The 23,995-nt window shown below is 36.7% G+C and overlaps 1 protein-coding gene across 1 annotated transcript in view; it reads right to left on the bottom strand.

The window, feature by feature from the left end:
• PLA2R1 (phospholipase A2 receptor 1) overlaps positions 1-23,995 on the bottom strand; it is a 41,579-nt gene that overhangs the window by 4,108 nt on the left and 13,476 nt on the right. The window contains exons 9-28 of the mRNA XM_040561216.1: positions 23,672-23,779; positions 19,409-19,521; positions 17,106-17,275; positions 16,150-16,352; positions 15,721-15,866; positions 15,158-15,242; positions 14,065-14,197; positions 13,572-13,607; positions 12,898-13,055; positions 9,913-9,977; positions 9,438-9,541; positions 8,028-8,170; positions 6,970-7,087; positions 6,093-6,223; positions 5,397-5,541; positions 3,297-3,535; positions 2,604-2,772; positions 1,416-1,556; positions 881-997; positions 261-437 (exon numbers count right to left, since the gene is read on the bottom strand). Coding sequence (XP_040417150.1) covers positions 261-437; positions 881-997; positions 1,416-1,556; positions 2,604-2,772; positions 3,297-3,535; positions 5,397-5,541; positions 6,093-6,223; positions 6,970-7,087; positions 8,028-8,170; positions 9,438-9,541; positions 9,913-9,977; positions 12,898-13,055; positions 13,572-13,607; positions 14,065-14,197; positions 15,158-15,242; positions 15,721-15,866; positions 16,150-16,352; positions 17,106-17,275; positions 19,409-19,521; positions 23,672-23,779 — 2,701 coding nt within the window. The remainder of the gene's footprint in view (positions 1-260; positions 438-880; positions 998-1,415; positions 1,557-2,603; positions 2,773-3,296; positions 3,536-5,396; positions 5,542-6,092; positions 6,224-6,969; positions 7,088-8,027; positions 8,171-9,437; positions 9,542-9,912; positions 9,978-12,897; positions 13,056-13,571; positions 13,608-14,064; positions 14,198-15,157; positions 15,243-15,720; positions 15,867-16,149; positions 16,353-17,105; positions 17,276-19,408; positions 19,522-23,671; positions 23,780-23,995) is intronic.

Here is a 23,995-nt window from a genome sequence, read left to right as displayed (position 1 = left end):
TGCACACACTGCGGGGTCTGTGGAGCTCAGCCTGGCTCTCTGCACACCCATACAAAAGAAAGTTTACTGCAGCATGCAGCAACAAAAAGGCTGCACAGGTTCCTCACAGGGAGGTTACCCTGGCTGGTTTGTTCTTCCACAGATATTTTTTCTAGTACAAAGCAACAGAATTATTAAAGTGAAAACTAAGAGAAAGTAACAAGGAACACACAAACAATGGTTATAAGGACACGATCACCTGCTTCTATGAAAGCACATACCTGCATCCATTTTACATACAAATCCTTTTTTTTCTCTGCACGGAGATATTTGCCATATACCATCTGTGGTTCTCAGGCTGATACAGAAATTCCCTTTGAGATGATCAAATTCAGGCTCTCTGATGCCCCAGTTAGAATAATTTAAGGGAGAGCCATCAGACCAGGAGACTGTCTCATCTAAGGGAAGAAGTTATAAATCATTACAAAATGTCATTGTCCTTTGATAAGTATCTGTGTTTCTGTTGGATTTACCTTCACACACAAAAAAAAAAAATACCGTATTAAAGAAATGCCAGGATTTTGTCTGCTTGGCTATTGTAATCCTTTTTTGTTGCTTAAGAATTTAAAAACATACTACATAGCTGATACAGAAGATAGGCTGTAGTGCTTCTTTAAGAAGAAAATAAAGGCCCTCACACACATGCATACATATTGACTATTCAGAAACCTATTAAGTAACAATTACAGAAAATTTTTGGTACACAACAAACAGGTAATAAACAGTGAAAAAAATTTCAAAAGATAATACTGCTTTGGAAGGGGCTTATACCAACATTTAAAAAACAATAAAATAAAAAATCCGTATTCTTACATTCAGTTCTCTTCCACCCAAAACTTACTATCTGTAACATGCAGGATGTTCAACCAAACCATTTGCACAGAATAACCCAAACTGTGCAATTCTTCCAGAATGAAGGCGTTTTCATCTTCGTCTTGAATAGTCAGAAGATTAGATCCTGCAGATTAAACACAAAACAGATTTTCAAACAATCCCTTCAATTAAAAGGTAACATTGCCTTTTAAAAAGTTAATATGAAGAACCTTAATTGAAAAGGTTGAGATGTCTGGTTATACATTATAACTTCTTAAATTTGCAACTAATGTGAAAATCCTCAGGTTGATATAAAACTCTTCGCACATCACTTTAAAACAATTTTGAAGGGAAGAAATACGTTTTGTGTCTTATGCCAGAAATGAGTATTTTCATGTGGAAAGGAACATTTTTTGATGTACGTAGTCTCCAATTTTGTAGTTGGCTTATGAGCTCCACTGTTGTTATCTTGCACTAGAGAAAATACATGCTGTGATTTTCAGAAGAATGTGGGTTTTTAAGATATCATGATGACATTTTATAGCTACAAAATAATCACTTACCTTGATTTCTGCAGACTTCATATGCAGTATCAAAACTTGTGCCCTGAAGAACTGTGGTAAAACTGTAGCAACTGTTTTTGAATTTGATCCAGGGAACAGTTTTTTCTGAACATAAGCCTTTATAGTCAGTGAGTTTCTTCTCTGTGATAGAAATAACAGCACAGCTTTATTGGCACTACAACATACACATTAATATAACATACCACACACTGTTTTGGAATAATGCTAATAAGCATGTTATTCTGTTATGTCTCTATTTTTCAAAGTGAAAATCTAGTGTCTGTATACATTTGTATTAGAACTGTAAATCTGCTTTTATTCCAGATGAAAATCCTTGAGGGCTTGCACAGTAATAGCAGGATATTTATCTAACACAGAGTGATGTGCACCGGGAGTTAAGGAGCATCCAGCAGGCACTCTGGGCTGCCCAGCATCTCTGAGGGATTTCCAGGGGCTGCAGAGCTTCTCTCCACAAAGCCACAAAGATAACTGAATGCCAAATACCACGGCACGGAGGCAGATAAGAGCTTCCCATTGGAGTGCAGCAGCCAGCCTCTCCAGTGTACAATGTACTGTGCCAAAGAGCCTCCCTGAGCTAGGATGACCACAATTTGGAGAGCTGGATGCTGCCAAGGACTCTGCAATCCTGGGCTGAGTGGAGTTCCAGACCTGAATTCTATGTTCAAATGAAGACCAGGTAATTGATAGAGCTCTGAGGAAACTAAACGTATTTTAGGATACAGGAAATTATTCTCACCTTTATTTAAAAAAAAAAAGTTGCAAAATCTTTTATGTGCAATCAGTGAAGATGTGACTTATTTTTCACTTTGCACTAAACACTTCTCTTTTCCCATTCGACAGTTAATTGTAATAAACTGAATTTATTTCCCTTCAAGCCAAGTTATTAACAATCATCATTTTTCTCAGATAATATAGTATTCACTGAAGAGAGAAAGTAATTTTCCTGTTTCTTTCCTATTATGGCAGTTCTCTTTCCATTTTCAGATGGACTGGACCTGATGGACAATATTTTATGAGGAAAAAAAGGCTTTGCAAATAGGAGATACAGCAAGAAAATACCAAAAAATATATTTCAGTTTTGAATAAAGTATCAGCATTGCTACCTCCGCTGCCCCTACACACATTTGCAGCTGCAAAGATTTAATATAAAACTTAACTCCAACTTACTAGGTGGCACATGGCAGACTGCTCCTTGCAGAAGTCGTTCACAGTTTGCGCTCTTCCAGTGGCCCGAGGTATCCATATACACACAGCTGCCAAAGGCCTGGGACTCGTCATCTTCCCAGAAGGTGAACAAGGACCTAGTCCCATCCGACCATTCAAAGTTAAGCCCGTTCTGCCAAACCAAATTTTACATTATTCCACTGATATACTTTACCACCATACAAATGCCTTTTCTTCTGGTGGCATCCTGACCAGAGCTCCTTCTACCCCTCCTAAGGCTGGGTTATAAACACAAGGCAGTTCCAAAGACCCTCCCGACTTATTTCTAGGAGACCACAAACTACATCTAACTTGCTGTTGTGTTTGGTGGGTGAGTATTTGGGTCATCGAGTGCAAGCGATTACTGGGCCATAAAGCAGCTCAAAATGAACCGTAATTTGAATGTTAACACTACAATATATATAATTTTTTAGTGTTTTTTTTTTTAATGTTTTCTATGGCTTTCATTTTTCAGTACTCACTGCACCAAACCATCTCTCATTAAATCTATGTATCACGTTGCAAAACATAGCTAGGGCTCAAGCTGGAGTTCCACTTCCAGATGCAAACTTCCCGTAAGTTCTAGTGAAAGATACAGCTTATTAGCTTGCTAATGAAAAAAAAAAAAATCACATAGACAGTGAATCCGTTACGCACATCCGCAGTGAACAGCCCGATCCAGTGGTTGTATCCCAGCCGATTCACAATGACTGTGAGGAAAGCTTGGTGATACTGGTCTGCAATGCTGACCAACTCGGCTCCATTTGCCATACAGGTTTTTAAAGCTGCAGACCATGTAAAATTCCCACGTATTAAGTTATATGTTCTGTTTGCATACTCTAAAGTATCTGGCACAGGGTACATTTCAGATGCGTTGATGACATGTCTGGATGTGTCTGTTATAAACAGAAAAAAAATTATTTTTTTAAATGGACAACTTGAACACAGTGGAACAACTCAAAATTAAAACTATGCATAAAAACAAATCAAAAGATTGCAAACTCCTTGATTTCAGGAAGGCACAGCAAACAAAAAATAGCTGACTACTAGAACAGTATCTGAAATTCCATCATACCACAAAACTCATGACAGGAGTGAATGAATATAATGTGTACCAAAAGGAAAACCTGGACCGAGTTGGTTCCACTGAGTGGACCTTTGAAAGTCTGCAGGAAATCACATGGGATCTGGCCATATCCCAGATGTGGGCTTCAGCATGCTCTTAACCCTGACTCCTCGCATGTAATTTAGAGCAGTTCTTTCTTGAAGGGTTATTTGTAATCTTTTCCAAGCTCAGTTCACAGCACAACACGTGGACTCACAAATAATTGTACAGACATAACTGAGGGAATGACAAACAGTTGCTTCGCTAAGATGTGGAGTGTTTATAAATTCAGTTTCCTTTACAGCTAACAAGAGTGTTAACAAGCATCTTAAAGAAGTAAGTTAACTGATTCTTTGTAATCCACAAATCATTTACAGTTTGAGATTTCTAAGCAGAAAAAGTTCTACTCTTGATCTAACTGAAGCGTTCTGTTTTGTTCCAGCTTTCAGTGTGTATCACTGCTTAAAAAATTAAATCAGGAAATGCAGTAAAATGCTGACATAGTCCTAACACAAGCATCACTGCGAGATTAGAGCCCAGTTCAGATATCCCTCCTGGCAGGTTCCCTCCTGGACAGCCTTTTATAAAGCCATTTCTGCCTGTTTGGAGCAGCAGCAAGGGGGTTAAGATGAAAATGTAAACACAAACCAATCAGAGGAGGAAAATGCATTTTTTTCCCTATACTGTATGCAAGATTACTCCTGCACTCCCCACAACTATGCTTTGTAATAAATGATGTCAAACATGGTTATGGTTTGCAAGAGCCATATGTGAGTTCTGCCCAAAGTGTGCTGGTTTACTCTATTTACTCCATTGAGCCTCTTGCGGAGAGCCGCAGGAGCTACTTCCTCTTTAGGGCTTAACTATGAGGTGACAGACAAAGCTGAGCCATACTAAACAACCACCACATCCAGTACAGCCCCCAGAGATGCTCCACAAAGGCTCAGACGACAGCCCTGCCCTGGCTTTAGAGTGCACTCTTTGCCACCAGTCCATTTTGGAAACATGCTGCAGCAGCAGCACCAGCAATGCCCAGGACGTGCTCAGGGTCAGCAGCAGCTCCCACCCGAGAGGCAGCTCCGCCGCTCAGCTCGAGCAAAAGCACAGAGAAACAACGTGCGTTCCCTGTGAAAGCCTGCTGCTTCTGGCAAGTGGACGTTACAGTGACAGAACTGGAAAAGCAGGAGAAGAAAAGCCAAGCTATGACTGATCAGCCAATTGGCTTGCACTGTTCACAGGAATACATCTTCTAGAGTCTAGTCTGGTCCGAGATTGCAAGTCCAACAACAACAAATATTTTCATCCAAATTATCCTGCTTTGCCTTTTGTAATTTCATGCTGCTACTCTGCTTATAATGACAGACAACATCAAATTCCATCTCTAGTCTTAAATCCACGATATGTAGCTCAAAGCTAGGAACAAAATTTAACAGCAAAAGAATTTTTGAGAAATTACTTCAACATCACAGCTATTGATTTATTGAATAGTGTAGAGCTAGTCTGTTGAAATATCAAAGTAAAACTACCTTAAAAATCTTTTATGGTTTTATAGACACCTCTAACAAGCTGCTTCTAGATGAAAATAAAGTGAATAAAGTGGAATTCAACATGAGAACAAATGAGAATAGAAGCAAACCAAAACAAATTCTTACCCTGCTTTTTTTGGCAAACAAACCCATAATTTTTCTCACAGTTTTCTAAGTACCATTTTCCAGTAAAATAAAAATTCGGGCTATTTGATACCAGTGTACAAAGTGGAACTTGCTCTTCAACGTTGGCACTATTATAACGCTGTCTCTGCAATCAACACAGAATCTTACATTAATTATAAAAGACACCATGTAAAACAAGACGTAATTCATAATTAGCTGAAAGTCACTATTATAAATAGTTAGGTAGAACAATAAGCATTCACATAAATACTATTTGGAATAATGGCCTCATAGGAAAATATGTCACAAACTCGCACTGAACAAACTAAAACATTAACCAAAATAATAACTAATTTGGTGTAGAAAATGTACTAAAATATGAAATTCATAGTATTATTCATAAACTTTGCTCAGACCTAGTATAAGATACCAACCATACAATTTAAATCCTGGTGCTTGACTGAAATTGTAAAACAATGGGACTACAGCCATAAATTACATAAATAACTGTATAGATAGTGCTCTTTTTGCAACCTCTAGCTACGCTCATAAAATTGTGCCCACAGTTGTTTGAAGTTGCAGAAATTAAGAGAAGACTAATTTGCTATAACAAGTTAGGCCTTATCTTTGTGGCATTTATGATGATTACAGCCAAAACAACAACTCAATGTCCTTAAAACCCTCAGAAATACTCACATGCACTGCTTGAATTGGAGACCAATTGGAATACATCGGAGGATTTTCATTCACCCACTTTTCATAATCATCACTCTGGAAGCCTATCCAAACACTAGTTTTCCGTCCAAATAGATTCATTGTTATGAAAGCTGAAAAATGAAACAGAAGTAAAATATCAAATACATTAAACTGGTAACCATTTGGCTGAAGTCTCTTCCAACACATTAAAGCACTGAAAAATTAAACTACCAATCAAAGGCATTACCTACTTACTAGAAAGTAGGAACATGAGTGGCATTTCATCGTCATCTAGCTATAAATTCAGTAACACTAATTAACTTCGGCCGGGTCTAGGAGCTAGCCTATTAACTAATAAGTCTTCCAGAAATTGTGACAGTAGCTTGAACAACTTAAGATGGAGTACAACTTTATTCAGGGTACTGGATCATTGAAAAAACTTTTTTCATTTTTGGTGAAAAGAAATATTTCTCAAATAAAGATAGCCAATTAGATTCTTGCCACCTCCAAACAGAAAGTTTTACAAATGCATGGAATTCAACCACAGATTTTTGTGAATACAGATTTTAAATATTCCTGAACGTGCTAGCATTCACTTCTCTGACATTTCCAGCCTAGTACTTTGTGCTATACTATAGATCAGATTTTAAGTAATATTAATGGATAAAAATGAGATTGCTTTGACAACAATGTGATGTATTCTTTATATTTTGGGAAAACAGGAAAGAAAACACATACTGATCTGTTTAAAGCAGTGGAACCCTGAGTGGGATTTGTGTGATCTTTTTTCCTAAATCTGTATCCAAGATTAAACTTTAGTAAAGCATCACAGTGAAGATGAAATTTCATTTATTTAAAAATATTTCCAGTATTCTACCTTGTTCCAGTTCATCTTCGAGGGAGGCGAGGGAACCATCATATCTACTGCAGAATGCTTGTGCAGAGTACCAGCTCCTCAGGTGGTCTGGATCCTTTGGAATTTGTATCAAAAAGCACTGTTTCAAAAAATAAAACACTCACTTTGTTTTTCCTCCAGTTTAAACTGCTCACCAGTTATTAAGAGTGCTGGATCCACAGCCTCCGATGATGCCATGCGGTCAGTAGCATACTACTGCATTTCATATAAAGACACAGGTCTCCTTCCCTGCTTTTTCAGTGTCTAACCTCTCCTGCTGAGAACCCCTGGATACCATCAGGTGGGCTAGTTAGGATCTGAATCATCGCCACTGAAACACTTCACACACTTTACTGAACCTATATATTTCATTAGTTTCTGTCATGTATTGGATCGTTTCCATGTTCCTGGTATTGGTGTTCAGCTGCACTTAGGCTTGGATTCAAACTGTTTAAAAGTAAATGTGATCTAGGCTAAATTTATCATTATAGTCACTGCATTTTAGTGCCGGGATAAGCCTGGTCACCTCAATGCATGTCACCATTAAGGAATGTATGTGTTTAAGAAAAGCCTAATGAAGTGACTGCCTTTGAAACTTCAATTTCAAGTAGGCTTTGGTTTATAAGCACCTTTGACAAACACTATTTGAAACCACATCTTTAGGAGGATGACATCCATTGTGTACACCAAGGGGTCAGAGTTCTGTTTTTAGGCCATAACAGAATTGTCATAAATGGAAAAGGCATGGAACAGGCTTTTTGATAGCATATGTATAAATATGCTTAGAAAGCTTTTGCATAAATAAGTATACATTTCCTTTAACTAAAGTAAAATTTAACACCGTATTAAGGCAACTTCTGTGTACAAAGCTACTTAACAGCCATAAACCTTCATATCACTATGTCAGTATTCACAAACCTAAGGGCCCTTTCAAAAACGAAGAAAGGCTTCAAATACTGAATAATCTTTAAGAAGTCCAATTACTGTCATAAATATGGAATGCATTTTGAATAGTCAAACAGCAGGAAAAAATATTTTACTTTGAATCCAAAGTGCAACCAGCCCTTGGGACATATTCCTTGTTGGTTCTGGTCTTTTGGAATCTCTTTCTCAATTTTCCATGCAATTTTACGTTTACAAATACAAGGAAGAGAAACAGTACAGTTTTCATCACCCCAGAGTCCTGTGTAAAAAGAAAAAAAAAAATCAGAGTTCAATATTCACCTGAGAACTGGAAAGAACGTTTTTTTAGCTTAGATATTGTTAAGAAGGGTATCCCTTTTATTGGTTGAACAAGTCAAGATCCTACATCAAATACATTTGGACATATCACGTTATAGTACATATGATGGTCCATGGGGCTCATATTTTTATTCACAGATTGATTTTATTAAGTTAAACCAATTCCTCTACGCTGAGTCATGTAACATATGCGTGTATCATCATTTTTTAAAAAAAATCAAAAAATCAATTAAATTAAAAAAAAGGAAACATATAGAAATGATGTCTTCCAGATAAAATAGTTTGACTTCCTTTCATTGAAAATTGTTGGCAAGATGCAGGTACTGACATCCAGTGCTGACCTGCTTAGAAGGAAAACAGATTTTTCAGTGGAACACAGTGCACTCAACAATTTGCTGACCTGCTCCCATCTGTTGGCCAGCTGATGGGAGTGGGCAGGATTCTCTTCCCTTTTTTTTTCTGTTCAGTTTTGGCTTTTGGATTACAGGAGTGCAACTGGATTACTTTTTTTCAGCTCTTCTCATAAACACAAAGTTGGATGTTTTTTGTTTCCAAGGAACCTGACATGTTTACCTTATCATATGACTCACAGATCAGAAAACAGAGACTGAGAAATGATAAACTGGAACTGGCAATATTTTAATTTTTTTTTTATTACAGTAGCAAAAGAAAGATCTATGTGACAATCTAGAGGCTAGCACCATTGGATAACAAAACATGGTACCCAAAATTCTTCAGCAGATTGGCTGTGCGATCAAAAATGAGATAGAAACCTGAGTATTTAAAAATGTTTGCTGATATAAAAACAGTTTCTGAAAGTAAGAAAAACTGCAGCTCAGTCCATCTGGCTCTTTTGGTTATGAGAAAAGTGACTGTGAAAACCAGCAACGCATCAACACTTTTTGCTGTGCCACATAATAGATTCTTAAGTAAAACTAACGATTCAGTATCACTGGAGTATTTATATTTTGACATTAAAATACTAGAACTATTAATACACTTTTAAGCCCTGTCACCTATGTCTCTGAGCAAATTCACGATACTTTGCTGCTCTTTTCTTAACCACAAAAACAGCTATGCAATCTATAACCATGTAACAAGATTGTAATACAAACTGCACTTCTTGAAAGCAATTAAAAACATAATCCCCTTTGGACAACAACAGAATCAATTCACAACTCCTGCAAAACAGGAAATATAAAATAAACCTGTTTGTGATGAAATGAAGCCACATCTTTTCCCTGGTTTACGCAGATCTCGTTCTCTCCCTTCATTCCAGTTCTGATATGTTACTAGTGATTCATCTCTCCAGCTGCACAGAAATGTTAAGAGTGTAGTTACACTTTTCCCTGTCCTGACCTAAAAATACAGCCCCCATTAAAAGTGTTTGTAAGTAGATACAGGGTAAAAAGTGCCCACTTCTTAACTAAGCGTTAAAACAAACAAAGAATGGGTTGGTAGTCAAGCCTTTGGCTTTCATCTTTTGTACCCCTTTCAGACGAAATACTGTAACATGGAAATAAATGAAGGGTAATATATTCTGAAAGGTATCTACATGAAAGCCGAAGTTGTCTCTTGAATATCCCACTCAGTCATCAAACAGTTTTAGCCCATCAAACTGAACAGCAGCTTGTAAACAAGACATGCCAAGTACAAATCAGAGCAGCTGAAGCACACTCTTACCGAAATTCATTGCTGGCATTTTCTGCATGCAATCCAATCCACCAGTGAACATCACTATTCGATAGCTACAAAAAAAAATGTTTTGCCATATGTTTAACTGTTGTTGCCCTCTTATCAAAGCATTAACAAACTCCTAAAACCAGACCCTGTTTGTATTCAGGCAAATAGCATCTCCTTTTGGGTTCAGATGGAAAAACAGGTGCTGAATCCTGCCTGTGTGAATTTATGGGACTACTTCTGCCTGACTTCAGCAAGGTTATTCATCTAAGTAAAGCATGATTTAGCCCCCAGTTTCCACTGGACTGCTGATGTAACTTATGTAAACTAGGTTGTCAATTTAAGGAATTTACAGCCTATTTGCCACTTACTGCAGTCTTGGTTCAAAACTACTAAAAATATACAATTATTGAAGTTATAAAGTACAAATATTTCCTCTGAGCATGAAAATACTGATAGCCCTAATGTTTCCAGTATGCTTTCTGAGAGTAGTTACATTACTTCTTATAGCTCATACAATGGATTCGTAGACACGCTTTTTAGACTGATTGTTATGCTCATGAAAGGTTCTAGACTTCCAGTCCTAAAAGACAAAGTATTATGGATAATTCACAGAAATAATGTAATTCAAACAGCCACTTATTACCACTGTGCTAACTTGATTCTGATTTAAACTATGAACGAGCCTTCACTTTCAAGATTAGTCACTCAAAGAGTCGCAGTTTGGGGGTCTTTGGGAAAGTCACCAGGGAAAAAAAGAGTTATGAATGTTACAGGGCACTGTAAACGCTATCTGGCCATTTAGAAGCGTTACTTTTTCTCCAGAAAGCATTTAAGTGCTCCATGTATCGTGGCAGCCATACAGCCCTTAGAGTTAGTTAGGATTTCATAAGCTAACAGCGTATATGACAGTATCAAATTAAAAAAATAGACATTTTTGACAAAGAACAAACTCTAGGTAATGCTGTCTGGTTTGGTACTGACTGGTCCTTGAGTTTAGCTTTCTAATCATAGCACTCAGCATACATCACATTTTTTACAGAAGTACTGAAAAATGTGATTTTAAATCCCGTGTGAAGAAATCTTTACAAAGTTTTCTAATAGCACATACAAATTCTATCCAGACTCCTTGTTATTATTTTAGTGATTGCCATCCTTACTCCTGCTTCCACAGAAAATCAGTTACAAGCATTTAAGGACACACCTGGCTATACTGCAAAAGTTTAGCCAAAGGCAGCAGGTTTTAAAATAGCTCAATCTGTCATATTCTGAAATGAAGCTTGAAGTTAACCCAATTTCAAATGCAAATGGAGTAAACTTGGCATTCTCACCATCAAATGCTACGATATCCACTACTTCAGTTATGAAGCTGCTTTTGAAAGATCTCTTGTAAGTAAATATGACTTTAAAGAAGGATCCTGATTAGCTATTTTAAGTGATCCTAAGTTGGAAAAACACATCCATTTTTACAGCTTTGTCATTTTTGAAGTCATAAGCATACAGTTTTAGATAGGACAGTAATTTCATGACAGCACAGTAGTCTCTAGTAGACGTGGATGAAGACAGCTATATCCAGTTATGCTGCTCTTCCACTGTAAGCTATTTCTGCCATGAACTGCTGGTTTAAATCCAGTTCATCATGTCTTGATACAAAATCACTTTAGCAAAAGACAAAAATGACACATAACTCACTAGAAACTTAAAAATACCATCTTACTAGAGAACAACTGTCCTTGTGTTTTTATTTTATGTTAAAAGCAGAGAAGGCTTGTACATAACACAAGCAAAACTACATAAGCATAAGTTGAGAGCTTTTCTGGCTCAGCACTGGTTGTTGTTCTAATGATTACACTTTGCTATCCCTTTACATTACAACTGTAGGATTTTGCCTTCAGTAAGGCAGACAGTTTTTCAATTATTATATGAGGGTTTTTTTGTATTTTCCTTCTTTCATTTTACTGAGAACACCTGAAAGAAAACACACTGTTTCTTGGAAATTCATCTGCTTCCGCAATTATTTCTCAACTTGTGTTACCTCACTGTAGCTCTACAGAAACTCTGCTTTCCTACAGAGAGGAATTTAGAGGCAGGTGTCTTTTTCCATATAAATATGTCCAGTATTAAAGGGGACTTATTCAGGAGAGACCATATAAAGCTGCAGAACTAGGGGAATGTTGCCCAAGATGACATACACAGAAGAAAAACTGACGTATTTTGCATGGTCATAAGGACCCATTGCTAGGGTTTGGAACTCTAGTTTAAATTAAGGTGCAGGGAAATCAGTATTCAGAAATCATTTTGGCCAGCACTGCCCAGGAGTAATCTTTCCAATCATGGTGTTGAAGATTCAAACTATGAAGACTGTTTCAAACATCTGGATGCACTGCCCACCTCATGCTAATATACCCACTGAGGTGTCCCACACCATTGCTGCTCCCAGACCAGCTGCCACTCACTGAATGGGAACCAACTGCAATTAAGAAGCTGTGTGGGATCAGGAGCAATCCTGCTGGGTGCAGAACTGCCACATGAACAACTGAGGAGCCATGAGGGGCAAACTTGAACTCAGCTCAGCTGTGCTAGTATCTGCATCCCCTTGGTCACGGAGGGGTGGAAGCAGAAAAAGGTAAGTGGGACACACATGTGAGACGTCTTTCGCTTACACAAATTCATGTCTACCTAATTACTTTCATAACTTTGGGACAGACAACTGTTTTTTGCTCCTTTTACAACTCTTGAGGGAGACAGACCTGCTCATTAGCACAATGATTCTGCAGATTCTGAAATGTCACTGACTTCTTTAGCTAAGCAGGGCCCCAAGGAGGGATATGGAAAATAAAGACAGCCAGAGAATTATTTCTGAAGTAAAATGTCTTTTGGATTCTACCTGGAGTAATAGGCAATCAGACTTTCCAAAATATGCAATAGAAAATAACCAGTAAAAAAAAAAGTGAGAGGGTTTATTTTTTAAAATTACAGTCTTGTTACCTTCTTAATTTTATTTTCAATAAATGCTTGTTCACCAGAAGAATTTATTGTTGCCATTCCACTACGAAGCCAGCCACAGATAAACTCATAGGTGTCCCAGTCCGTAGGATTTACGTGGAAAAGATACTCTGCTCCTTGGTAATATGACCATGGCAGTTCTAGAAAACGAGCAGAAGAGCGAGAGCTGTGCAGGCGTAAAACCTCACTATAATTCACGTTCTTTGCGACTCACGTGGCCTGCTTCCAGCCACCTGTCACAGGACAATATTCCACAATGAGGAGCAGAACCATATTTGACAGATCGAATTATGACAAATGGATAATTAGCAACTTTCGGCTTTATATTATATCCTGTGTTAATGTAGCAATATTAACAGGGTTGCCTGGACTTTGCAAAAAGGCAATTTCAATATTATTGAAAGGATATCAAATTCATGTGTTTAATACTGGCAACATTCCTTTATCTAACCTAAGCAGTATCTTACGTTTCAGCATTCTTAACCAAAAGAGCAGCACGTTTTCTTCTGTAGCAACAAGAAGTTCCTACAAGGTTACACAATGTAAATTTTTAACTTAAAACAGTTTAGTTATTTATTTTTACCAACAGCTTAAATTACATTTTTAAATGATAATATTTCAAGATGTGACAAAAAATTTAAAAAAGGTTTTCATACCAGCTATGTACCAATCTGGATTCTTTGGTTTAACACCTGCAAAAACACATAAATAAATTAAAACATATCAGATTAATAATGAGAAGAGATACTGAACTGAAATTACTTTCCCCACATGGTGAGAATTTAATCAAAATGATGAAGAATGTTGCTATTCGCGTCCAGGGACAAAAAAAAAAATAAAATAAAATAATTGCCACACCTAGCAATCTTAACATTTTTAACAACTTTTATACATCACGACTTTGGTTAACTCCTGCTAACTAACTGCTAATCATTGCTACCCATTTTTAACCTGCCAGCACAGATAAGTCCTTGTAACTGGCCAACAAACCCTAATGGCTGCATGTAGCTTTGCCATGATTTCATGCTGAAGACCAATGGAGAGAACTCCAGATTTGGACAAAAAGCAGTCTTTTAGATATTTTTTCTTGTCTCTTCTGAATTACAAGTCAAGGGTGTAATAGGCAATGTGTGCTAATTAAAATTTCACCTTTTGGTATTTTGCATATCCATTCACGTTTTTCATTGCAGTGGGCAGGAAAGACTGTTTTATTTACTTTGAACACACCACAGTTTCTTGAATCGTCTTCAACATATTTGCTCTCCAAAAATGAAGATACAACCTGTAAACAGCACAGCCATTATTTTTCAGGGAAAATTCAAGATAAAGCATTTCAAAATTATTATAGTGGAAAAAAAGGAAGGATATGGAGATGTGCGTATTGTAAGAACATGAGAAGTAACTTCCAGACTAAGGAACTAGAGGATTACCTAAATTATGGTGGTAAAATATTAAAAATGGGATCCATACTCATTTTCTTGCAACGTCCTGTTCAATTTCCCACCTTAAATCAGACTCCACCTTTGTAAAAGAAATTGAATAGCTATAAAACGTAACAGTTTTTTGACATGGCACTGGAACAGGATCCCCAGGGAAGTGGTCATGGCCCCAAGCTTGCCAAGAAGCATTTGGACAACCTTCTCAGACATATGGTTCGATTTTGGGTGGTGCTGTGTGGAACCAGGAGTTGGACTCAATGATCCTTGTGGGTCCCTTACAACTCGGGACATTCTAGGATTCTATGATTAGCAGTGGTTGTCCAAGCCTAACAGCCTTTGCTGTTCAGCACCTTACACGACTGAACTTTGCACTCATATTCTGCAATTACTTAAGTAGTGACGGCAGAGCTGGCACTTTTCCTTAAGGCTGAAAATTAATTACAGTTTAAAAACTGACCCTTCTGTGTACTCCAAAATCCACATGCTTGTTCAGAAATCTTTTACAATGCAGTGTGACATATCCTGGGCTAACCACAACATGCTTTGCAGGAAAGCACACATCCACAAAACTTTATAATTCTACTAAATTCCTTTTGCAGTTGTACAACCCTCTTGCACAGGCTGTTTTAACAGTAGTATAATGTTAACCCTACTGTAACAATTATTTTAAATGTAGTATGTGGTTGTGAAAAAAGCAGACCGTTCCTGGCCAACATTTGTCAGTTCACACAGCTTATTTTGGGGAACTGATACACAGATATTACTTGAGAGGTTTCTGAAATATATAGTATACATGTATTTACAGGTGTTCTGTCAGACCACTGCCACGTCCCTCCAGTAAGCGGGTTTCTTTTATTAAATCCAATCCAGAATTGTCTTTCTTCTGTCCTGTGATGGGAACAGAAACATACTTCTCACACACTTTTTCCTTAGCTATTTCACAGATTACTTTTTAATTAGTGCAAATACTCATATTCATTTCTTTAACTCAATGTATCATACTGTAATACATGTATTAATAGTTTAGTATCTGGTTTTGTTTCTAAAATATCATATTGTATTTTAAAGAAGAAAATGTTTAAAGTAGAATCAAATTGCAGAACCTTCAGTTCTACAGGGAACGTTAACTCACAAGACACTTTGACATTAATAGTCATTTGACACCTACTACAAAGATCATCTTCAAAAACAATCACATTACAGTGTTGGTATTCCACTTCTTTTCACCCATTTCTAAATTCATGAGTCAAGAGTAGAGACTTCCTTAGATACTATTAAAGAGCATGGAAGGCTTTAAATCATACGTTATTTTTACAGATTAGTACATTTAAGATAAACCTTGTTGATGTTAATAAAGTGTACTTACCTATCAAAAATTGTATATAACAAATTGTTTAGAAACATCTCTTCATAGATATGGGAAAAACTAGCAAGATGTGCTCCAAAATCTTGGCATAATGTTTCTGCTTCATCCCATGTTCTTTTCATCAGAACTTTTTCACTGTGAAATATCTGCAGTAAAATAAACACTGTCATAAATGTAGTTGATTTTGGAGAGCAAGTTGTTTCAGAAGCCCATAAAAAATCAAATATTATTTGCAGTTTTTCCTACAATAAAGTCTTATACATTTCTAGCGTAGTTCCAATTGAAGTCTTCAGACTTTTATTCATTTTAAAATGCAGTGAAGGAAGGTAACAGTTAAGTAGAAGAAATGTTTTATCAAAATATTTTTGGAACAGTTTATTCCTAAACTGATGCAGAATCTGAGAAACTGAATTCAAGTTTGCCACTTACCTTGTAGCAGTTAAATAGGTTGGCTTCTGACTCCCATCCAAAGTAGCAGGAACTCAAATGTCTTTGAAAAGTAAGTTCAGGTTCTTCATAAGAATTTATTTTTTGCTTGCACAATGACATTGCTTTGAAGTTCCTACAGCTTTTTACCTCCCAATAACCAACACGGTTCTCTCCACGCATTGCCACACATCCTCCAGAATGACCTAAAGCATAGAAGTAAGCATCGAGTGTTGGAATAAAACACTGGAATTTTGTGAATTTTTGGTGAAACGTTTGTTTTATTGGCATCCAGTTCTATATAAAACCTTGATGGGATTACAAAGCTAGCAAGTTCTCTGGTCAGTGACCAGGTTGTAAGCCTGTCTTGGCTGACTTGAGCTTGTAAAATGAACAAACGATTCCTTTCACAAAATGCAGGAGATAAAATGTGACTTAAAATAGTACTTTAACAAACTGAAGTAGTAAAGCAATAAATGTAGAGTCAAAAACTTGGAAGAAACTAGTGAAATGGCATGTATTTATTTTCATGTCTCTCTTCTCAGGTATCTTTAAGAGGTTTATGCTTCAAAAGATGAAGAACTTAAATTCTAGTCATCTAAAGAGTCAAAAGCTTGGCAACAACATCAGTGGTCATATTTGAATGTTCAAATGTTCTGTACATTAACCTCCTATTTAATTTTCTCATTTCTATTTTCTTGTAAAGTTTTCCTTTGTATTACTATAAAGCAAACAAAAATCAAACAAGCAAACTAAGTATCAGCAAACTGAAGAGGAAGAAGAAAAAAAACCTCCACACAGTGTCTTTATTGTCAGAAATGTATGGAAGACAATACCCTCTTCTTCATATAAAATGCAAAATGGCAAACCATGTGTAGTGAGAGTATTTTGCTCCCTGCAAGTCATTTGTTTTTGTTGTGTTTTTTTTGTTTTTGTTTTTAAATCAGTGCGTTACTCACGTGGCTGATGCTTGTTCCAGTTTGTGTAGCTCACAGAGTGATTCTTCCCATCTGTTGTTAGCCAAAAGTATTCTCCTGTGTTGTTAAGGTCTTGCAGGCCTATCCAAAAATAAGTTCTCTCAGATTTTACCGTGCTATGGATCATGCTGGTGATAAAAGCTTGTTCAAACCTTAATAAAATGATCAGGACAAAAAGCTTGTTAGAATATAGGTCAATTGGTGTTGTGGTAAGTAGGCATCATGAAAAAATGTAATCACCCAATAATAGAAAAATATCTAAAAGGTATTTAATTTTCTTTATAGAATTCTGTGGTAAATTTCACACAAAACTCTGTAGTATAAAGCAAGCATAATTTTTCCTCCTTCTTCTTCCTTTTTATTTTTTCCTCTCCAGCATTTGTGCACATTCAAGGAACCATAGATTGAAATCTCTCAATGCTTCTGGTACAAAATGTTAAAACAAAATATATTCATGATGAACAGATAAAAGTAAGGAAGTCTTGAAAGTAGAAAAGATAGTAGGGTCACAAAAAGATACAGAATAAAGAAAAGCAAAAGCTTTGCACAGAAGTATCTTATTAGAACTGGACACACAAAATGGCACTAAAAATCAGAGCTGAAGGATTCAAAGCACCAGCTGTTCCGAGCTGTTTTGACTGCAGAAGCAATTAGTTTTTCCTTCTGAAATTTATTCATTTAGAAACTTAGATGAGACATTTAGATCTTTTTCAAGTAATAATGGTTGCATACAGCAGCCCCTTGTCACTTCAATGTAATTTACTCAGATATAATTGGTATAGCATTATACAAAAATGTTTTAGTTTATAAGCACATTTAATCAGCTTATGAAAATATACATGTCAAAGTTCTCAGCTTGATAAAGACTTATAAAACTTCCCTATTTTTTCCTCCAGATTGTGAAAAGAACTGCTAAATACCGTAAGAATGATGTAAATGTAATGTAAATGTAAAATGTAAAAATCTGAATGTATCTGTAACACTCAGTGACTGAGAACTTCTTTATTTATTTTTCATTTCCTTTGCATGTTCTCTTTTTATATCAACTCTTTGTATCCAATATAATTTTAATGAATATTTTAGGATCGACCCACTGAGAAGTTTTTGTATTTGTCACATCAGAGCAACAAAGCTAAGCAGTAATTAAAACTTAAGCTAAACTAACACCTAGCTTCCCTTGTTGCTCCAACACTGGAACTGGAAACTACTGTAATAAACAGTGATGGCTACACCCAGCAGAAATAAAATAAAAACAAGTAAACAGAAAAACACAGAACACATGCTTCCAGTGATGTGCAGCATGCCCTTAGCTCCCTTTGAAGTTTTAGTTGCAAACACTCAGCTGCCCAGAATTTGGCCTTTATTCTCTTAGTAAGGATTATTGCTGCATTGCAGTATACCATTGTATTCACTTTGCACAATCCTGAAATCACCTAGCAGGCCAAATTTCCATTAATTTAAAATCTTACGTTGGGTAGCCCATGTTTTCCTGAAGTTTCTAGCTATCACACATCTGATTATGAGTGGTTACAGTGCTTTCCCTGTCCTAAAGGGATGGAAGATTTCCTCTTTAAGTTTTTTTTTGTTTGTTTTTGTTGTTATTGTTGTGGTTTAAAAAAACGTGTAGATTAAAGTACGCATAAAATACATCTATTTGATATATCAGTATGTTATAAACTAATTGGAATCCAACATATGGGGTAAGTCATAAACAGATCAGAGAAAACCCAAGCATCTGGACATCTGAAGAGAAGAAAGCTTTGCTGAGGCTGGAATACAGGTAGATAGAAAAAAAGGGAAGACAGAGGTCAGATGCTCTTCAAACATTTACGCTCTCCCCTGGGTTTGCTGAGGATTCACATAAAATGCAAAACTAAATAGAAACATCTATAAAACAGTAATTGATTTGGATTAAAATTTTAAGGATTTTGATTATAAAAGATAAATACACTGTCATTTTTCAGTATAGCTTCCAAGTACACTGATAAAATTTCTTAAAGATGTTACATACCTCTGTATAAAGTGCTTTGTTTAGATTCCTGCATGCTCATGTGTGCACATTGCTACAAATCTAAAGTATACTAACAACTGCTTTTTATTAAAATTATTTTCAATTAAAAAATAAAGCAGAACAAACCTTTTATTCTAGCCAATGTTAGTAATTATGCTCAACTCTCACACAAACATTATTTCATAATAGTAATATCTTTTGCCATGCAATGCTTTCTGAAGTTAGAATAGCTTTTATTAGAAGCATCTTCACACTGTCTGATAGGATTAACTACCTGTTTGTTACTGATACAAGTGCAGATGGGCAGAAATAACCACTGGAAGCATGTTCAAAACTTCGAGGGGTACTGTCGATTTTGTAACAATATCCACCATGTCTTTCCCATCCCTTTAAAGAAACGAACATTGTTTTATAGATTATTATATAGCTGTTAAAAACTTGATCCCCTTTTGTTGTTTCTCTCTGTTCATCACTCATGACCCTACAGCCCTATTCCTTTCCACTGTGGCTCCAGAGAAGTTACCCTCAAGGTCATTGAAAAGGTGGGTGAATTTAACAAAAGAAAGTTGAAATCCTTAAACTGTGCAAAAACTGGCTAAATACACACAGGTGGTAACATCTTTCATGGGTAGGACACAGATATGGGCAACTTAAAGGCACTCCCTACACACACTACTTTTGTTTGCATTTTATACTTTGAACATTGATTTACTGACTTAGTCTGGGGACGTATGCCAAGCTTTTTGGCACGAAGCATGTAGTAGCACTCTGGTTTATAGCTGTGGTAGCTCATTCCTGATATTGAATATCTCAAGTGCAAGGTAAACATTGCCCTGTTAGATTCAGTTAAGTTGCTTAAAAAAAAAAAAAAAAAAGCATTACATACGCCCTTTGTTTTCAAGTGTAAATTGAAATATGTATGTAAACTCTGGGATTTGGGGGGTGGAAGAGGTTTAAAGTATTGACTAAAAAGCCCCTCTACACCATTCCTGGCAACTACAGAAAAAAAAATTAAAAAAAAAAAATAGCTATAGTGACACAAGGCCTCCTCCTTCACACAGCATGCTCATGTGCATTTCTTCCTTGTTCAACTCTTGGCACGTTTAGCTACTCAACAAATTTCCCCTTCTCATTACCACTTCTCTGTCCTTTTTGGCAGGGTAGAGAGGTCAGAAATCGAATTAACTGTGGGAGAGGCTGTCATCCAAACAGTCAGAGCAACAAATCACCCGGCCTGGCCCTCAGCCACCCAAGCGCTCTGTGGGAGGGCAGGTGAGAAACAGCAAAGCTCTGGTTCCCTTCGGCTGGAGTCCTCCAGTGATCAAGTGAATTGCATGAAATTAAGTAAACACAATCATCCTAACCTCTTGGAAATTTTAATTGGGAACAAATGGCACCTCATAACCTTCCTCTGAAAGCTTTCTTGGTGCCTTAAGTCTGGAGGAAAGAAATTTGACACTAATCTTTATTAAAAATAATAACAACTGTGGAGTAAGTAGATGATGGTAAGTTTGCATTGAGGGCAAGCACAGGTTGAGAAATTCCAAACTTTAAAGGCTGAGTAATCAGTCGACAAAATGGCATTCAGTGCAGATAAATATGATGTGATGTATTATGGGGACCTCTCCTGTCCCCACCAAATCATTTCACGTCTGGCGTAAGAGACAGCTACCTTGCTCCTACCAGACAGGAATGAGATTTGGGGGTTACCTTCCATGGAAACACCAGCTTAGTCAGAAAGTCAATCAAACATTAAGAATTAGAAGGAGAGAGAGAACAGAGAAAGTGATTATGTCCTTTAAAATTCAGTTTTTCTCATTTTTTGGAGTTGCAGCCCCTAATCTCTAAAAAAGGATGTTAGAAAAAAAGGGCAACAAGGATGACCAAACATACATAATTGCTTCCACATAAATAATAACCAAGCAGACTTGGTCTCTTCAGTCTGGAGAAGTGATGCCTTAAGGAGGGTACAACACACATCTACAAAATCAGGAGTGCCACGGAGGCACGTGTGACTACTCCAACAGGAGACTTTGGGGACAACAAATGAAGCTGAGCAAGCAGGAGGTGGATTCAACATGGAAGATAGCGTTTTTCCACACAAAGGGCAGCAGATTTATAGATATCAGTAACTAATGTTGTGAACACAAAGAATTAGCATGAGTTCAAGGGAAAATTGGACAAGAACTTGGAGGGGAAATCCAGTGTGGGCTGTTAGATACACAAATCGTAAAAGGCTCTGGAAATCCCCTGAATGGCTGGAGGTCAAGGGAAATTGGGGGATGTGTTACCCACATTTGCCCTTTTCTGCTCTTCCCCAGACATTGCTTGTGGCCACTGGTGGGTAGCAGAACACGACCTGAATGGACCCTTATTCTGAGCAGCTGTCCTTCTCTTTATGAGGTTTTACAGCTTTAATAGCAATTCTCTTCTCAAAAGTGCAGTTCTCTCCTGCTACACCATCCATAAAGACAAATGCTTGATTTAGTACTATACTGTTATCTTTTAATGCACTAATTAAAGCTTAGAAGACTGAAGAAAGTTACCAGTACCAATACTGTCAGTTCTGTACACAGAAACTCCCAACTCAATTATCAAACAGCTGACAACTCCACCGCCTGTTTCAAAAGCTGATTTAAAGAAAATGTCTAACGCTGTTATTTCAGTTTTGGGAAAAACTGCCTAGAGAATGTGACCTTTGCAATACAACGTTTAGTGTCACTAATAGCCTGCCAACTAGGAAAAAGAATAGTTGACCTGCTAAGGGAAAAAAGTGCTTAACACTTTTTGTGTCTTCAAAAGACAGAAGTGTAGGTTTCTGCTGTAACTTGATATTGCAAAAACTTCACTCAGCAGAACCACAGAAAATTTTAAGGACTAGTTCATCCAATTCACAAGTCATAAAATCAACATGAGATAAAAGCTCAGTAATAACAGATACGACTATAAAGCTTTGTAAAAATAAATAATTATGACCAAGGCCAAAGCTCCCTGAGTCTATCAACCATCAAACATGGATGACAGTAACAGGTTAACGAAGCAAAAGATCAAATGTGAGAAACACCAACAGATACTCTATACATTTAGGGTAGATTAGCAACAGAAAAAAAAAAAAAAGAAAATAAAGTGTAACTGTATGAAATAAAGAGCTAGCCCTAGAAAACTAGGCCAACAAGTAACAAAAATATATATATTGAATATTAAAAGAGTATTGTTACGACAAAATGTCTGAAATAAAATTCAACTTTCAATAAGCTTAGAACTGACTTCACTTGATTAAATGAATATGACTCTTTCGCATCAGAAAGAAAAGAATCTATAGAAATCAAGAGACTATAAGAGCGTTCACTATGTATTTCTAGAGGGTACGAAACATTAACAAGCAGAAATTTATCCTGAACAGGAAGCTTGCCAGAGCATACCAAACTACTTAAGATCATTGACTCTTAAATCTCACTCCTGCGAGGTACCCGAAGTTCAAGTGCTGTCAGCTTCTAACTACAACTGGAAGTCCTGATGCTCAGCACATTTTTTCACATGGTCAGGACTTTAACAAACTTTTCTTAACACTTTTAACACACGGCATTCTTGAGTGATAAAATACATTGGTCCAAAGAATCAATCATCCTAAACTTTTGGAAATTTTAACCTGGAACAAAGCAGTAATGATATGACCAGAACGCTGGACCTGACCGCTGTACATTTGGGGAAAAGCAGCATCCGGCTCCCAACAGTTTAGCTTCCACCTTCTTACAATTTAACTGAACTGAGAAAAGAGGCCAAAAATGAAAAAAAGGAAGATAATGACCTAAAGGGTAAAGAAGTCAGAGGGGATATATTTTTGTTGATAGAAAAAGAAGAAGAGGTTCACAGAACTTCTCCAGAGTTTTGAATAACAACATTTTAAGAACATAAATTCCACAAGTTTGTTGTTTACACTGTTGTATACGTAGGGAAAGGAACCAATGGCAAATAAAATCATACTTTAACAAGTTACATATTACTAGCAAAACGTCAAGCCTAAAAGCCTGAAAACCTATTGTAATGTCCTATTAGGTAGCTAGTTGTGCTCCTTCCCATTTTCGCTTGAAAGTGAAAGGAATGCTAATGTATGAGTGGAAGAGTTCATTATCCGTGTCAATGAAACCGATTGTTTTTCACCCTGACATTCCTTTTAAATGTATGAAAACCATGTGTGGGATGAAGCATCATATAACAGCCATTATTTGCACAGATGGCGTACAAAAGGGTTTTCACTTTTGATCTAGAAAGAAATAGGAACTTGGGTCACAACTGCTGACAATGCAACGAACCACGAGAGGCATTTGGGGAAAGCTTTTAATCTTACCTTACATTTTAGTTTACATATTTTTAAGGCAAACAATGAGATTTTTCCTAGCAAAACACGCATGTCTTCAGTATGAAAAACTAAAATTATCTATCTACTTACTTACATCCATATACTCTACACCTCTATTTATAATTCTGTTTTATCAGTAAGGTTCTGAAACAAACAAAAAAACACGAATTCCCTTACCTCTGGACAACTTGATTCCATCTCAGAAGAAACATTATTAAATTCCCCTGCTTTTTTGCAAACATAGAAAGATCTGTCTTCACATTTTTTAACTTTCCAATGTCCCTCCTGAGGGGGAGGAAAAAAAAGTATGTTCTCTACATACTCATTCTCATACGTATGTAATACACAGACGACGTTAGATTATACAAATTCTCTTCCTATTTTAACTTTTTAATAAAAACAAGCAACAGACAATTTTTTCCTCACTCTATTCCTTTATTTACCTTTAGATGGATCACTTACTTCTACCAACACTGATCTGAAAAGTCCTGTTGACAATCA

Source organism: Cygnus olor, chromosome 6 (assembly GCF_009769625.2).
Source record: "Cygnus olor isolate bCygOlo1 chromosome 6, bCygOlo1.pri.v2, whole genome shotgun sequence".
Taxonomy (NCBI): domain Eukaryota; kingdom Metazoa; phylum Chordata; class Aves; order Anseriformes; family Anatidae; genus Cygnus; species Cygnus olor.
The sequence above is the reverse complement of the archived record's forward strand: the minus strand, read 5'-3'. Positions and strand labels throughout refer to the sequence as shown.